This window comes from Plodia interpunctella, chromosome 12 (assembly GCF_027563975.2).
Source record: "Plodia interpunctella isolate USDA-ARS_2022_Savannah chromosome 12, ilPloInte3.2, whole genome shotgun sequence".
Classification (NCBI taxonomy): Eukaryota; Metazoa; Arthropoda; class Insecta; order Lepidoptera; family Pyralidae; genus Plodia; species Plodia interpunctella.
Genome location: NC_071305.1, coordinates 9,530,385 through 9,549,042, shown reverse-complemented (window position 1 = coordinate 9,549,042; position 18,658 = coordinate 9,530,385). Strand labels below are relative to the sequence as shown.

Sequence of the window (18,658 nt, the reverse complement as noted above, 5' to 3'; positions counted from 1 at the left end):
CTACGGAAGCGAAGTCCCGGGGCGCAGCAATTTTTATATAAATAATCCTTATCTTACTAATATTATTAATGCAAAACAATATAAAGAAAAATCAATCGACAGGTGGTATTTATTTAAGTGCTTAGAAAACATAAAATATTTTAATATTCTCAAGTAAACCGTAGTTTGGGTTTCAACACAACAGTGATGGAAATACCAACATTCTTCGTCTAGTAATGTAAGTTTTGGGTTTATCGTGAAACGGACGCACATGCAGCATGAAATAAAATATAAAATATAGACACATGCTAAATATTTCAATATTCTCAAGTAGAAGCGCTTTTACGAGCAAAGAAATAAAAACGTAGTTTGGGTTTCAACACAACAGTGATGGAAATACCAACATTCTTCATCTAGTAATGAAAGTTTTGGGTTTATCGTGAAACGGACGCACATGCAGCATGAAATAAAATATAAAATGTATACATAGAACGCAGTAATTAATTATTGACTATACAAGACATATGCATTTTAGAATACACGTATTTATTGCCAATTAAGGTTTAAATTGATAATAAAATTGATTGAATAAAACTGATTAAAATATATAACATTCATTCATCATTTATTCTATTTTATGTATTTTGATCATGATGGGACATTAGTCAAAAAAAAGTCGGTTCTGGTCACGCGTCAACTTCAAGTAATAACCCAGGACGAAAGAACTCCAGGAGACTATATTGAATTAAATAAACCAGCAATTGAAACCTGCCGATATTAGAATTTTACTTGTTACTCAATTATTACAAGTTTTTATTTAACTTGCAATGTAACTATGTGCCTATGTACATTGCTATATCTCGAGTGGAATAACAATATCGATATTTTCAACCGATTGAGCTGGAATTTTGTGCATACGTTAAGTTTGGATGACACTGCATTATTATAATTATAATAAATACTAAATACATGCCGAATCACACGTAAATTCCTAACTTCGTCTACCCTCACGTCTACCTTCAGCATATAAAACTTTTCCCTCTTACGCTTGGCTTCGGCCCGCGTATGAGGCGTATACCCTTTTTTTTATTTTAAAAAAAAAAGGAGAAAACATTTATAAAAGTATAATAATAATATTCTTTATTCGAGCATCAAGACTCATGCAAAATTTTTGTTACATATAAACATATAAAGAAAATTAAAAATCTAGGGTTAGTAGGTAAATATTATGTTGAGCATGAACTGATGATGCACCCAGGACCGGCTCCAGACGTGGGAACTACTCAACGGCAAAAATCACGGACATGTTTTTTTTTATCACCCATTGAATGCAACACAATCTGACCTCTCCGACAACACTAAAAGGTTGTGTTGTGTGTTGTCTAATCCGAGTGTCTTTAATCTTGTAAATTTTTCCAACTTTTAATAGCAACTTTATTTGCGCGAAGGAATACCTTTTAATACTTTTATTAATGCTCATACAAGGGATGCGAATAAACTAAAGCAGATTTTGTATATTATTATTTCTTTATTTCATTCCTGACAGGGTACGTCCGAACCAGGATTCTTACAAACTATATTAGGCGATTTATGGTCTGAAAATTGACATAAAGGTATTAAATTTTCAATAAAATTAAATAATTATTTCAGCTGAATAGTGGCAAGCCATAAAATCACAAAATTTCACGCTTCCACAAAGTCATAATGCAATTTATCGTCAGTCTAATTAGCTATTAGAAGGCCCCTTTTTGTGAGATCGTAATTAATTTACAATTACGCTCGAAGGCTGCACAAACTGTTCCACTGGCCTACAAAATCTTAAGATTGTTTGATAAAAACATGAAGTCAGTATATTTTTAGACTCAGAATTATTATCAAATAATTATAGTACAAACCACCAACGAAGTCGTTACGATGTTTCACATAATATCATCGACTAGAGTAATAGCACAGGAAGAAAATCATATAGACTAAAACCATCGCATGACTAACGCTTGAGATCTTATAAATGCCTCTACAGGCAAAGCAGTGAAAAACTGTGAAAGTTGACAACAACGAAGCGAATGCTTGAATGAAGTCTAGTCTACAGGGTATCCAAAAAACAAATTATGACAGTAAATACAACATAAAAAAAGTGTTGGCACAGCTGTGAATGTGTGGACTACGTGACAATCGACTGGTGTCAAACTGAAATGAACCTTAGATAATGGTCAATTCAATAACTGAAAAAAAGCAAATAAAAATAGATTATACCACACCCGGGACTGTGTACTGTGTCCGATAACTTTAATCACCGCTTAATTAAACTCGAGGAGCACGTGTGCCCCCTCCATCCCCACTCCAACTCTCTCCCCTCTCAGATACGTGTGTTGTGAACTATGAACTATGTGGGTAGGTTTGATACTATTACTAATATTTAAAATCGACAAGTGATTTTTAAAATCCTTCATTTTAATATCATGTAAGAACGGGATCCCGCCAAACGGTCTTACAAACGTGATATATAAAAGTGACACGAAGATGCACACTTACTGGTTTTATAATAATGCAAAATTCATGTCAAATCCACTATCAACAACAACATCAGCATCTGTGACGTAATAAATAAATCATCTACATACGCGGACGCTATAAAAACGGGTGTTCCATTAAAAGAGTCCTCACATCTGTCCAGGGGTGATTCATTCACCCTCTTAGCGACCCACCTGCTCCCCGTTACAAACTGGGTTTAAGGTGAAACGCTTCGGAGTTTACAATTTATTGGCTCGACTTTTGAGTCGATACTTGATAGAAGTCCATCCCTAATTCACAGTAAGTTTCAATTTTCTTTAACTTTTTTTCCTTAACTTTTATTCATTTACTATGGTGTTGTCTGTTATCAAATTTTGCAAGTTTACGCACTTTCAATTTAATATCCAATGATAGGGCTGTATTATTCATTGAATTGAATTGATTATGAACCTGGGAACCGGGTCCTTGGACCAACTGTCTTGCAAAATCAATGCAAATTAGTCCTGATAGGCTTAGTTTCCTTCGTCTTGTCTTGACATGATCAGATCTCGAAAAATAGTTTTTGGTAGTATTTACTAAAAAGCAAAGCAACCAGGCAAGCTCTCTTGCCATGTGGAGTTCTAAAACTCCCGTTTACCGTTGAATGCGAATGAAAAATTCCTGTATTTCCGCTAATTCATGGCACATTTCGAAAGATAACTTCTCATTTCACATATTTTTGTGTTTGCGTTTCGAGCTATATTTCCATGCGCACATATCCTCAGGCTAAATTCTTTCGTTTTCTGCTTTGTATTTGCAATAGCTGTGTAAAGCTCAGCTTGTAGCCTGAGGCTTTCTATTGTATGACAAATTGTGTATATGAACATGCGATTCAGCAGAAGAGTTTTATTTATTCTAGTCTCTAATAATAATAAAAAACTATTTACTTTTAAAAAATGTATTTTGCAATGAAGCACTCGCCTTTAAAATGTCGGCCAATTCGGCAGGGCTAACCCTTTCCCATTTTTGATAAACGAGACGTTTGATCGAACCGCTGTCCGGAGAGGACCCACTTTTTTGATAACATCTTGTCACAGGACAAATTTGTGTGTTATCTGTGGACTTTACGTAGGATAAAAACGTGTCGCATGCTGTCTTGGTAAAAAAGGGAAAAAAAAATGTTTATTTTTTTTAGAAATATTAATGACACAACTTTAAGAATGGTAATTCTGGGTTTAAATATAACATATCATTATTATTTAGGCTCATTGTTCATTCTAAATTCTAAAAAAATACACTAAGCGATTTTAAAATTTGAGTTTTATATAGGAGGCAACTGAATGGCTCGACAGATTCAAAATACAACATTTTTACATAATCCATGGCTCATTATCGATCCTAACAATCCTTCCCCGCCATAAAACATCCAAACTTTAAATATGAAAAGAGACAAGAAAATCACGTCGCTTTTTCTGAACAGCCATAAATATTGTTAGATAAATATGTATCATTGTCCGCTGTCACGCGTGCACGGCCCGATCACAGAAATCGAAATCATAAGACAACTAAAAAGCCCTACACTGTCTTTTACTATTCTTTTAGAATACTCTCACGCATAGCTAAAAATGAACGTATTCGAACATTTAAATTCGAAATGAGATTTGTGGGCGAAGTGCGGGTTTGCATTTTACTTCTCACCATCGAATCGATTCGAAGTGAGACGCAGCGAATCAATCACATTGCGCCATTGTGACGCAACGACAACCACACTGCAATGTGATTGGTTCACTGCGCCTCACTTCGAATCGATTCGATGGTGAGAACTGCAATGCAAACCCGCACTAACCCCTTGGAATAAATATACGTGAACCCTGGAAATTAACCCTTCGCGATATATAATTTAAGTGATATATCCCGTTGTACCACGATAACGTAACTTTACCCATTTTTCCATGAGACTGGCAAGTGGGCTCAGACTGGCCTGAGCTTTATGGGTAAGGAAACAACCGAGAATTAGTTTAGATATAACTATGTGCTCAGAGCTAAGATAATAATGGCTTGACGACAGCGTAAGAGCTTAAAAAGTTAGCCTTAATTGTTTTCACGTAATTACGTTCTGTACGTACAGATTACGCTTTTTTGACACTTCTATTGTCTTGTTATCCCGAATTCTGTGGGCTCGATATAAAGACGTCGTGTGGAGGGAGAGTGAAAATTCAAATAGTTTCCAAGTCGGGCAAAAGGCGAGGCACTCGGGCTTCAAAGAAATACGCCTTTGTATTTTTACGTGTCGAATTGACGTAGTCATAACTCGTGATTTTACAAAAAATATTGCAGCCATTTATACTTTGTTACATTGTGACCGTTTCTGATGGGATTGTTTTGTTATCGATACTTTAATTTTTTTCTTTTCGACGTCAGCGTAGTTTTGAGAAGTTATCAAAACATACTCAAAAGCAATTCAACTCATTCCGTCGCACGCAAATCTAAGATCACAAAGTTGTAATCTATAAAATTAATGCATCAAGTAATATTAAAATTGCTGACATTGCTTGAGGTAAAGAATAAAAAGACTTTAATGAAGAATGATAATGATGGTATGAGGGCAAAATCCGACAGGCTTCGCACGGGTGCAATGTTATGTATGTTGTATACACAACATGGCCTCCCTATTGAATCACTCTATCTATAAAAAAGTCGCATCAAATTCGTTGCGTAATTTTTCAAGATTTAGATCTTTACAAAGTCGATACGGAACAGCGGAAACCAACTTTGTATATACTATTTAGTGATATAGGGCAGAAAAAGATTACGGACGATCTAAACACACAACCTGTATTTTTATTGCCTCTTAAATAGGATCAAGTTAACAACCATTTTTTAAAGTTACACACACATACATTGTTAAAATAGTTAACCTAAAATTTTGTGTGCAGTCACGTTTTTAATTTGGAATTATTTAAGTTGGAGCTAACGGACGATTATGCAAGTCACACGTTCCCGTGACGTCACAGCTTAAAGCAATGTGTTGCTTTTTATGCTGCGACAAATGGTTTGAAATTTTGTTGTTGTTGTTCAGAAAACTTTATTGCACACAGTAGTTAGTTACAAATTTCAAAACATACATAAAAAGGATGTACTTTGTGCTAACTGAAATAATTCAGTGCACTTTTCGCATTCCTGTTTGTAATTATCATATTTTCTTATAACTATATCGGTTAGTAAACCTACATACTCGTAATAACAATTAAACTTCTTTTGTCTTTTGTTTGCTGTCTAAATGCGTTATACTTTCAGAGATATCGAATTTTATTCAAATGCAAACATATCTATCGGCGTATTTTCATCTGGTCTTGACAGAAGAGGCGACTGACAAACCCAAAAATATGCTGGCTTGATGTCGTCAATGATAAGATGGATAAAAGACAGTACAAAGTGGAGAAAAAAGGGAATATAACATGGGGTTATTTAAAAAGGGCTTCCATAGACTGCGGTGACCACTTCCCATCAGGCGGGCCTGATTACTTGCTCAGTAACGGAGGAAACGCTCAGATAAGAGAGAGAGAGTAAGAGAACACTCAAAGTAGTTCGAATAGTTGATGCCAGTCATTGATTTACACGAATAATGAAAAACTTAAAGACTAATATCAACACTTGCCTCGGAGCCAGGGGATAAATTGCGAACGCAAACATACATACGATCTCGAAAACAAATAGTCTTATTCGAGAATTTAATAACACGTACGTTCTCACGACAAGGTAATATGAGCGGTCGTTCGGAAGTAACGGAACGCAGGGTTGGTAACTGAATATAAAACAGTATATATTTTCACTAGACTTCTAAACTACGGCATAGTAAACATCCATCTTGATAATAAACTCGAAAATTCGTCACACCTACGGAGCGCGGCTGCAGTATCCATCTGTTGATGAATTCTACATTGAATCTGGGTAGAGCAAGTTCTACTCTTATGGTCGCTATATTTGTCCAGGATAACTAAACGTTAGCAGAATAGACACCTAGGCTTCTCCCTTCAAACCTCGTCAAAAGGCAGACTATTAGTATCAATAAATTACTTTTAAACCATAAATTATTCCAACTAGATTTTTTGGCTGATTTTCATTCAACTTTCAACCATGCGTTTGAACAAATTCTGAATCGCGCATGAAAAATATGGGTGTACTAGAATCCAGTAATTTTCCGCGTTATGTGTTCTGTCCCGGGGCCCAAAGGTGGACATCACTCATCCAGCTCCGCCCAGGGACCAAGCCTATTTTGAGAGGAAGGATAAACTTGTATCCGCATCCAGATTTATCTGCCCCCCCATAAATTTCTTACATGAAATCGCCCGATTTATTTTATAATTTCTTTGTGTACGACACAAATATTTATATATATTAATAAATAGAGATTAAATGATCAATGTAAAAAGATACTTAATATGAAGAAGTTTGTAATTATTTATCATATGATTTTCTTTTGATTTCATTGATTCGCTTTTATTATTTTCGCCTATATTAATTTGCGTAATCAATGTATATTCTAATTCAGCATTTCCTTTCGATAACAGACAGGACAAGATACATTATATAAAACAACAGAAAAATTGAGATTTCCATTGTCAAAATTCATCTACATAAATTTCAAAAACCAGCTATTTTTATAATTAACAGCATAATAATCTTCTATTTTAATCTCTTTTTATCTTGTTTTAACTATTTATTTAATGCATGCCACGGGTGCCATAAGCTCCAGGTAGGTTTTATTATCCACTTCAAACCGTCCATAAACAAGGCATTTTAAAAACATAGCCGGGGATGTCCCCGGACTAAAGCGCACTAATGTAACAATTAATATGTATCGTACTGGACCATACCACCTGTCGGGGTGACGACAGTTTGGGGAATATATAAGCGACATTACATGACAAGATCATTATTTTTTATCTATACTTATGAGGCGTTTGCCTAGCAAAAGGTAGGTTTTTTTTAGGTATGCATAAATAGACTATGAAAAAAAAACCTTATGTGTAGACATACCGACATGGAATCATGGATAAGAACCATGGTATAGTAAGTACTTAGTACGAGTACCTACTAATTCCATGATAAGAACATTCTCGATTATCATGGTTAAGAATTAGTATTCTTAACTCTCGAAATTGATTTTGTTAGATATAATGTACACTGTAGTATTTTTCAATTTTCGCTATAAATTAAAAGAAATTTATACAAATGTGACGATGGCGTGGTATAACACCCACTATATCTGATTAGTATTATTATTATATGTAGTATTCGTTAATATGGAATTTTAATTGTGTACATAGAAAATTATGACTGGAAGATATTCTCCATGGGATAAGTCCGCTGTTGCTAGTATTATTTCTATATAGTATATGCTTTTTCTTAAGCAATAAAGTTATTTCAAACACACAAATATGCAGCATATTCTACCAATGACGCAATCTAGTGACACATATGTACATATACACTATAAGAGGGATTAAGACGAACCACAATTTAATGTAAAAATCATTACTAAAGCAGAAAGAATGAAAAACCTAAATTGAAAACTTCGACGATGTAGGTACCCATAATTTTAGAAAATCGCGTTACTTCACTCCCACAGATTCCATTGGCACCTAAAACTACGTTGGCGCAAACTTCAGCGGAATAAAAAGTAGTCGTAACTTGCATTCCCAGGCTGCGGGATTCTGACCACGGCCAGATTTAATTTACATCAGATTCGGCTCCGACATTCCTGTCCCGCGAAATTTCCGCCATTTTTCTTCGCAAAATTGCTCGGAGGCTTGCAATGTCCCTCGTTGGGTCTTTGAAATATCGCTCCAGCAATTTTCCATATCAGAAACAGGCCCTCCAATTGGAAACATATTTCGGAACAAAGAATGCTAACGAACTGAAGCATTTTCTGAAAAAGCTAATTCAATATTAACTTTGCGGGTCCCCGTAAAGTTTAATGGCGAACATCATAACTCAATATAAAGCGTTGAAAAGAAAGTGCTCGAGGAATGTGGACGAGGTAATAACAATTTTATAAGAACAAATAAATGCAACCGCGATGTTGCGGCACATAAAGAACCATCATAAAATGAAACTGCTTTTAGGGTTAAATTTTTATTTTAAACATAGGAAGGGATTTTGATGGCCCTCCCACGTCGTGGAGCGCGTTAGCTTAGATTTAGAGCTGGCTATAATAAAGGGAAGACGCAGCTCCGTTGCTGCGACAAGCTGAATTGACATGGAATTTGCTAAAGTAAGCTTAGCTTTGCAGCGTAAATTATGCGGGTATAGTGAAAAAAAATTGAGAATCCTATAAGTCCTTTGATGCTGCATATTCAAAAAAACTTCTTCGAAATGAGTCCAGTGCTATAACTGCATTCATTTAGCTAACCGTCAGCGCAGGTGAAAAAAAAATCACAAATGAAATTTAATGTTTTAACTTTATGATTTATTACATTATATATATTTTTAAATAAAATTATGAAATACATTTCTGTTGTGCATACAGTAAAACTGGATGTAATTGTAATCTTAACAGTAATACCGTTGTTTGCAGCATTTTGAGAAATACTATAATTTAAAGAAAGCCTGCGACTGAATTTCTGAATAAATGACGTGCTTTACACTATACAAATATCAAGTTTATTAGAAAAAAAAAGACGTATCTGCGGTATCGCACCTTAAAGCAAAGGGAATGGTGATTCAATAAGCCATTCAGCTGCGCGCGGAGTCGTGCATCATCTCTGATTTACCGGTGACAATTCTGTCTTCATACGAATTGATGTGGCGCTGATATATCAACCTGTCCTAGCGCATGTAGAACGAACACTAAAGATTATTTATGAGCTGGTATAAGACATTATGCCGCTTTTAGCTCAAAGCGTGAAGTTGTTACATCACCTGAGAGATATTTTAATAAACAGTTTCAAAGGTCCAGTGATCTGGGGTTTAGCGCTTTTTTTACGATCTCATCTAAAGTTATTCTAAATGTATAAAATTGTCATTGTTACTTTTCAAATTTTAACAAAGACAAGAATCAGTTTTACTATCTTACTTTAAAATCATTAATCTGTATGGTGATCAATGTCAATTCTATGAATGATTGATTTTGGAAATGATTGCTTCCTCAAGAAAATTAACGGATAATAATGACGGCTTGGCCGCAGCGGTCGTAATGCTCGGAGATCCACCATCTGTGCTGACAACCCACTTTACAAAAGAAAACTTTTGAATGGATGAATAAATTTATCTGCTGGCAAACACGGTAGATAAATGAGATAGGGCAAAATTATGATTTACCTTCAACAGGCGTGTTGCACCAAAATTGACATGCATGGTTTTAGTTAAACAAACATGCAGACTATTAGAGAAAATACACACACTACAATACAGATAACTCCCTACAATTAGATTACCGTTGGTCAGACAAAGCCGAGTGAGCGCAGGTTCAGGTCCTTTGACGGATTGCAGCCTGGTGCATACGTGATGAGTGTAATGGAGATGTAGTGGCACTAGGAGCTTATAGGGATATGTGCCTTCCATTGTTTTAGACCCACAAATCGCAAGAGGAATCGTTTATCACTTGTTATTTTTATTGCTATACAGTTAACTGTGTCTCTACTCTACATGCTTCTACAAGCGAAATCTTTACGAAATAAACATTTCATATTTTTGTCCATTATACATAGCCACAGTATAAAACACTATTTATTATAGCAAACATAGCAGTGCGTACGTGTACTGACATTAGTCTGCAATATTCATAAAATCACAGATATATACACTTCAATTTATTATGTATATATATAGGTTTATATATAAAGTATATGATTAAAATGAAATGGTCAATAGAGAAAGTATTTACTTCAATATTTTAATCAGTCAGTAATTTAGGTCATAAACAATATAGCTCTCGATGAAACAAAACATTGATGACAAGGCAGCGTGACGGCGGGCGTCACCTATTAATTTTACAATAATTTTATGGAAATAGTCAAAATTTTCAGTCACAAGAACAAACGTTCGGGCATTTTGAATAATGTGTTCAGTGTCATCGATCGTATAGCTACAATGACGACTAAAAAGACTGTTATCAAAGGTAGCAAAGAGAGTAATGACAAAAATCATGATGGCTTACCCGACATAGCTTTGGCCGCCATAGCTTCTTACAAAAAACAGAAAGAAGTCGGCGAATTCATGAGTTTTCTTCTGGCGGCTCTCGAGCGCAATGCTGGATGGCTAAACAGCATCATAGACAAACAGAATAACTTTAAATGTGTCTTCATGACTGGCGCTGGCCCGAATCGTTTTCACCTCCAAGAAGTGATCTATCCAGCGCAGGATGAAAACCTAAAATTGGAAGTAGAGCCTAAAGACTCCGAAGATCATGACAAGATTGCCGTGGCAGCTCTGTTGAAGATGCCCAGCGCAGAGATTGATTACATGATAAAGTTCATAAAGACGAAATTGAATGATAATATATTATTGAAAGATGATTTGTTGAAGGGTAAGTCTATGGGTATCAGCTTTGCTGTTCTAAGGCCATTTTCTGAGAAGCAATTTAGAGTAGCCGAAAGGATAGTGATTGAGAACTCTTTGAAATGCCCTGCGCCATTTAAGAAGAGGCGGAGAGAGGAGAAACTCTTCATAGGCCCTCCAATGAAGACTAAAAAGGTTGCATAGTTTTGAGAGTGATTGAAGGGAAAATTATGGAAGTAGTTGCGGCACACCGCGGTGTCATGGCGCATGTAATGGCAACAATTCGAACCGGCTATAAAATTCGCAACTCACAGTAAATTACACTCATTTTTGCAGTGATCGTTTCCGATTACACGTGATGGATGGGGCATCCATTTGCGGAGAACTAGTACATTTCCACCAATGTTATTATTGCTTTCACTTCAATATTGCACTTGTACTGAATTAATAAATACCTTGTCATCAGTGCTGCGTTTATTTGGGAAATTGGCAATTCTAATTAATCAGTTTTAGAAATGGTCCGGAAGATTTTGTAGAAATTCTACCCGGAGTTTTTGATTTTTTTTTTTGCTCCTAAAGCTTTATCAGTTTACTGATAACACTTTTATTAATAAGTCCGCCTATTTCACCATACAATTTGCAAATTGAAATTATAATTTACAAATTGTAAAGGAGAATAGGACCAGAGACATATTAAACTCAAGAAGCGGACTGTACACGAAGTAATAGAGTGTAAATAATACTCTGCACATTTAGGACGTTTTCGCTAATATTCTTATCTATAATATATCTATGCCGTAAAGGATTCCTACGCAGCATAGACAACCACCACCGTGAATGTTCCTAAATAGTTCGACTTACTAGTAACAAGGCTTGTTTCGTATTCACAGGGTAAGTTACAATACAACAGTATAGCAGTAACGAAGGTGGGCGTTCGTCGCTGGCCGTCCCTCATCCGCAGATCAATATCGGAGAAGCTGCGCCGGCTGTACTTACTACATACTATCCGAATCATTTCGAATTGGGGTTCTAAATGCTCATGATTAAATTTAGAACCGGATTTTTATGAATAAGAAGTATATTTTACAATACAGACTGTTTACAACCCGTTCAGTATACAATGCTCATTATGGCGTAACACGCATTGTGATGCTCCAATCTCGTATGCGTAATATCACTATTGATTAAATTCATAAATAAACACTGGTCACGTCGTAATGTGACTTGAAAAAATCTATTCACTTTTCAATTTAGGATGCCATATTTAGATTCCAGTCTTTTATAGGAAATCTTTTTTTTTTACAAAAGTAAAAAATAACAATAAATTTCCTAAAAAATCGGGCGTCTTGTCCTGAAAGTTCGAATGTGTGCGTGTTGCGTGTAACATTTGTAATTCAGTCATAAAATCTACCGGACAAAATATCTTCACGAACAGAATATAACCAGGAACAGCGCGCCGTATGCCAGTAGTTCTATTCTCTCATGTACAGCAAGCAGCAAATAAGTACTAGCTAGCTCGATGTTGGCTTGTTAAAGTTTCTGTTTGTGGATTAAAATTGGGTACAATAACATATTATAGTATAACTGCGAACTGCAAAACAGGAGTTTCCTACTCTAGTGTAGGCTTGTGAAAAGTTTCGATCTGCTTATCGGTAGACATAAATCAATTTGAATCATGGTTGAGTAAGTTGGGTCCGGCCAGGCCTCAGAGTGAGTATCTTATATAAAGCAAGCGGGACCGGTATCTATCTCTCATCTGAGCGTTTTTCTGGTTGCTTCTAGCGCTATTAAGCGTCGGAGCCCAGGTCCGCTTTCGCCCTTTTTCTCCTTTACTTCGCACACCTTCCAGGTTCGCACAGACTGCATGCTTGACGACATCAAGCCAACACTTCCTTAAATATCGTCTTTGGACAAAATGCTGTAGTGAAGTTTGTTGCGCCGCCAATTAATATTGATAAGCCGCCAAGGTGATAAACTGAGTAAATTATTGATGTTATATAAAAGTATACTTAAAATATCTAAGAATTTAGCAGATTTAAATGAAACTAGCTTTTAAAATTTCAAGAAGATTGGTCGAGTCGATAGAGCGTGAAGAGGTAACAAACAAACATTTTTTTCACCTTTATAATATGAGGAATAGGAGGATCTAGGAGGATATAACATTAGGAGTATTACTTTAACATGACACTTGCGCGCGCTCTACTACAAACGAAGAGAACTCGATGAATTCTACTCTTGGCCCTTTTTCTAAGGGACGCATAGGATTAAGGGCTCGCTGACCGTTGCGTAATTGGCGTAATAGTTCTGTGATTTATTGGCCTTTACGAATTCCGTTCTGCATACGAAAGAAATATGGTTCGAAAGGTTATGGTCGTTAATATTTCAAACCATATTTCGACAGATTTTTGACCGAGTTTATAAGATCGACCGGCGCCAATTTTATAAAAGGCATTTTTATATGTCATGATTTTTAATGACAGCTAATCAAAAGTGGTCAAAGATTGGAGAGCAAGTAACTTATCAAAGCATCAGTGTAACTGTTAAAATTAATCTACAATTACATTTATTTGGTGAAAGTCTTGTAGGATATATGTAGCTATATATTTTTAATGTTAAATTGGAAACAATTTTAGTGGATATTTACAAGAGTTTCTAGGCGTTTGATTGCTGCAGATGTAGTCGGCTGCCCGGCAGTTAACACGCGTAGTAACGGTTTAGTGAACTAATCCACATCAGAAGCAATTGTTTCCAACAGACTTAGTGACCGACAAACAAACAAATAAACTGAATAGGTATTTGTAGACCGAGAACATAGGATATTTTACCGCTTACTGATATAGTATCTGATAGTCTTTATTTAGGTAAAATATCGAACAGACAGCGTTAAAAATTGTGTTTCACTACTAGCCAAACACTTCAGGCAGAAATATCTAGCAGTTAATTTATCTGTTAGACTTTTTTTAATCAGGAAATGGTGAAACATGCCTTTAGAATCTTAAACAAGTTACCGTATTTTAAACTAGAATATCTTTTGTCTCTATCCCACTTACTGTATTTGACATTGACAGAACGAGACAAAAATACTTTACGTTGTATCTTTTCAATCAACTGAATTGAATAAAGACAAAATCCATATAGCTCGAGTTACATTCCATTAGTAAAAAAACTAGTTTGGCGATTTATAATCTCATTTATGTCTTGTGCGACTTCTAAGGTAGGTGAGTGGCCATTAAGTAAGCCTTATTAGAATAAGTAGGTGTAATGTACGTATTACTATATCTACTATTTTAGTTGAACAAGGTCACTACACCGCAGTGAGATGTTCCGTATGTACCTATCACAAAAAATATAATATTAGAAATGTTGTTAAACGAGCTACTTGCTAGGTTATTAGATGTGATTTTTTTTTTTGTCTAAAATTGTTAATTTCAAAATTTGCCCAGGCAAAGGCCATTTTTAAAATTAAATTATTATATTCAGATGAGGATGCAACATAACTCTGATGAGTAAGAAAAATATAATGAATCCATATTTGAATCGGAAAGACATCGGATCGATAAGGAACAACCTCGCAATTAAAATCGTCACTTATAAAAACATTGAATTCAGTCAAATTTAACTTTCAACTCAATTAATTTACAGTAGCCGCCCGTCCCGGCTTCAGTAAAAATCGTTCTTAATTTTTATGTTGACCATATCCGGTTAGAGTAAGTAAACCTATTTCGATTTGCGTAGGATCTAGGTAGGTAGGTAGTAAGTAGATTAGTAGGTATACTAGGTACTATAGCAGAGTGTACCTAAAATGTATGCAGAAAATAGGGAGACAAATGCAGGATCGAACATGAGAAAATCAATCTTCATTCTACCTACTCGTATAACAACCAAATATTTTTCTACCGCAGTGAGTGTATAACGATACAAAAAATTCGAAATTCGAATACATTTCCGCGTAGCCGATTGTACTTGTGTTAAAAAAACTGTCAGAATACGTGTTTGATATCAACCTTATGCAGAAAATCATAGGGGTGATAAAGACATTGAATCACGAAATCGCTTAACTCTTTATAATCACCATCAATTAACATTTGATTAGTTAGGAAGTGAGTAATCAACAAAAAAAAATTGTACATCGATACAGAACTCTAGGTGGGTAGAAATTGCAGAGAAATTCGCAATCGAAAGGCATGGCACCAATGTGTATCGAGGTCAAACTATCCACGTACGAAATTCACAGGAGTGACCTATATAGGTTAGGTTATGCCTTGAATCAAAACAATACAATTCACTTACCGAAAGCAGCATTCACATACAATTCCGTTATAGAGATTCGCTCCAACGGCCAGGCATTGCCGTTGTTGGCTTATTCACTCACACAGACACAAAACACCGTAGTAAACGTCATAGCCAACGTTTACAGCGTTAATTTCGTCACTTAACAAGGTTTTTCAGCACCACTAACGATACAACACACGTGGGACCACTACACCTCTCACATATATCGAGCACAGATCGCAAAAGGCCTTGCAACCATATAAAAAACACAATTTTAGGCAAAGACAGGCCTAATCACCACTCCTTTTCTCTCATGTATTTCTATGATAGCGAACAGCTGCGGTGCGTGATGTGAACCAAAACAAATACTAGTGCCGCCATCTATTGGTGTGATTTGGAAATTAACTTTCAAAAGCATAACCTGTAGAAATAGTGTGTTACAATGTTATGCTGTTCTATAGTAAGTGTTTTTCAATTAATTCAAAAGATGGCAGACTCCTAATTCAAGCGATAAGAATTGTTTTTATTATCATATAATTAATTTTAAAAAATAAATAAGAAAAATAAAAACAAACTAAAAAAAAAGCTCCGCCGTAACAGTGATAACACTGCCGTGACCAGGATTCGAACCTGGGTTACTACGGCCACAACGTAGGGTCCTAACCACTAGACGATCACGGCTATCGGAGCATTAGTTGACTTGTCGAAAATATGCACGGCTTTAGTCACTGCAGTATCATATTACTACAGAAATGCAAATTTATGCATAATGCACGATGATTTTAATTCCTTCAATTTGTTTGTGTTGTTTTCACAAAAACACAATATTATTTTATAAATAGTTTTTACCACTTTTCTCTAAAAAGAATTATATTCTTTGTAAAACAAAAAAAAATGGTCATACTTAAAGTTACGTTTTATTATTAATAATCAATTCATTTAAATGTACATATTTGTTTATTTAAAAATACATAACAAATGTTAATATTTATCTATTTCATAATTTTCGTCGCTTGCTTGTACTAATTTTGAAAACAATATTGAGATGAATGTTTTTTGAAAAGGAACGCGAATGAACCCTTGGTCCTGTCTATCCGGGACAGTCCACTGAGCTTCATTTTTATTTTGTCTCTTTCATTAGTGAAAAGATTCTAAAGTTGATTAAATATATGACAACTAATAAATAGTTCCCGATTCTAAGAACCAATGTTGAATACCAAAAAACATTTATTTTTGACAAAAATCTAGTTTTGTACCAATCAATACAAAATATTTACAGCAGTAAGTAATCATCCGCCTCCATTTAAATTTCTGTCCATATACATCTTTATGCTTGGCGCCAAGGACTCCACTACAGTTACCAATCTGGACATGACAGTGAGAAACTCTCTGTGCTGCTGTATTCTAGCCATTTCCCTCTCATGAGCTAACCTCTCCCTCTCTCTCTCCAATTCATAAAACTTATCTGCCAGTTCACTTAATTTATCAACACTATCCATGCTACTTCTTCTTGATTTCTCTGTTCTTTCTCTTGTTTTATCATCTGTGAAAGATTTTGAGGAGCTAGCAGATGAGGACACCGAGTGTCTTCTTTTTTCATCTTTATGTACAATATAGAACATCTGTTCTGTTCTAGGCTCTTCTTGGTTGGAAGTTTCAAGATCTCTCTTCTCTTCTCTTTCTCTCACTTCTTCTTTTATAGGTTTGTCACAAGAAATGTTAATATTTGGGATTGTTATCTGAAATAGAAAATAATATTAATTGCAACACTATCTAATCTAATGCCAATTGATTTCGATTAAATATCAGTAAACCAGGTATAAGTTACTGTACATAAACTTTTATGCAGTGGTAATACTGGTAATTTTACAATTAATATGTGTACCTATTGTATTTCAGTACTTATTAATTTACTGTACATAAAACATTTATACTCATATCTCCGTTCGTCAGGGTGCCTGGAAGAATGTGCACTAGCAAAAAGGATGAGGCCTATTATATATTTCTAGTTGGCTTGTTGAAAATTATATCTTGTTTTAACTTATATTGACATGTGGGCAATTGAACAAAAAATGGCATATTTTTTAATCATTGGTAAACCAACGGAGTACAATGCTAATAGTGTTCCATTAATGTCTCTTAGGTATATTAGGGACTTTAATCAAAATTAAAGTTATTAGATTGATTAGATATGTATGTAATGTACCTCTAGTGATGCATTTTGATCGTCATAACTTGTTATTGGATTTCCATACTGTCCCTGTGAACTTTTGAGGATTTCCATAATAACCTTATCATTTTCAGTCAACTCTGGTCCGCCCCTCAAGCTATTTTTGTATTTCTTTATAGTGTTATATTTTGTGTCACTCCAAACCTGAAATGTAAAAAAATTAGTGTCATTCACATTCTTCTTGTAATTTTTTATCTCATATAAAAATTTATAAAGAATGGTTCATTGAGAAAAAATCATATTAATATTGTGTACTTAAACTTGAAAACTTAAAAAAAAAATATTATTACTTTGCTCCACTGCCGTAAAGTCTTAGCTTCTCCTATTTTATTGAGAATCGTGACCAGTTCCAGCCACTTTTTCTTTATCCGCAGACGATTATTGATATCGCCAGAACGTCGTAAGTCACCATGACTGTAAAATGTTGAAAAACTTTTAGATAACAACTTTACTGATGTGATGATAATTCGTTTGCTTTATAGAAATGCTGGTACTTTTCATTATGAGTAAGTTTGTTTTTTGATACGACATATTTTTTTGATAGAACATATCCATGTTTGAAAAATACAAGTGAGTTAGGTACTACTTTATTACAAAATAAAAAAACATCTGACTGAACCTGTGCGTCCTTTAGCCTCCAACTTACCGTTCCATAAATTGTATCATAACACGAATCTGGTCTTCGTTTAACATTTTTAGTTTGATTATCAAACCATCTGTAGGGTAGTTATTACTTATATAGTAGTAGTAAAAAGAAAAGGAACAAATTTTATTTTAATTTCAATTTTAATCCCCCCGTAATACCTCCCTTGCTTTTAGTTGTTTTTATAGTAGTGTTGGCTCTATAGTATTGTGATGATGTCATTCAACTTGTTTGTACTCGAGTTATAGAAATACACTTTTCAACTTTCGATAAAGAAAAATAAAGTTCACTTAGACTAAAATTGTCAAAGAGTATTTAGGTTTATCGCTGCTAAACATACTACGTACATAGATATTACCATACCAAGATTGTGATTCGGATTGTATGTTACTCATTCGATCGCATGTCTATTACGAATGTCTTAAAAAAATACTTGAGTGGTGTGACTCGAGTTTACAATCTTTAGATCGTCCATCCCTAGGTCTTGATCTTTTTTTTTTTTAATTTCGTGGCTCCATCGTTCGCCAAATCGATGATTTTGC

General features: G+C 34.9%; 3 protein-coding genes and 1 non-coding gene across 10 annotated transcripts in view; 1 reads left to right on the top strand and 3 right to left on the bottom strand.

The window, feature by feature from the left end:
* The window catches only part of LOC128674221 (uncharacterized protein), a 334,397-nt gene extending 318,827 nt beyond the window's left edge, over positions 1 to 15,570 (bottom strand). For all 7 annotated transcript variants that reach the window (XM_053752663.2, XM_053752668.2, XM_053752666.2 and 4 more), the window contains exon 1: positions 15,262 to 15,570. The gene's annotated coding sequence lies outside the window, so the exon portion shown is untranslated. The remainder of the gene's footprint in view (positions 1 to 15,261) is intronic.
* LOC128674224 (uncharacterized) lies at positions 10,398 to 11,436 on the top strand. The gene has a single exon (XM_053752681.2). It carries the CDS (start codon positions 10,477 to 10,479, stop codon positions 11,173 to 11,175), a length of 699 nt encoding a protein of 232 aa, XP_053608656.1. The 5' UTR covers positions 10,398 to 10,476; the 3' UTR covers positions 11,176 to 11,436.
* A 282-nt stretch (positions 15,571 to 15,852) lies between the features above and the next one.
* TRNAH-GUG (transfer RNA histidin (anticodon GUG)) lies at positions 15,853 to 15,924 on the bottom strand. The gene has a single exon. It is a non-coding gene; the product is annotated as a tRNA-His (tRNA).
* A 217-nt stretch (positions 15,925 to 16,141) lies between these two features.
* Positions 16,142 to 18,587, bottom strand: LOC128674403 (uncharacterized). The gene is made up of 4 exons (XM_053752904.1): positions 18,120 to 18,587; positions 17,764 to 17,887; positions 17,450 to 17,617; positions 16,142 to 16,982 (listed from the first exon to the last, which is right to left on the bottom strand). Exons 1-4 carry the CDS (start codon positions 18,164 to 18,166, stop codon positions 16,533 to 16,535), a joined length of 789 nt encoding a protein of 262 aa, XP_053608879.1. The 5' UTR covers positions 18,167 to 18,587; the 3' UTR covers positions 16,142 to 16,532.
* Positions 18,588 to 18,658: the final 71 nt, after the last annotated feature.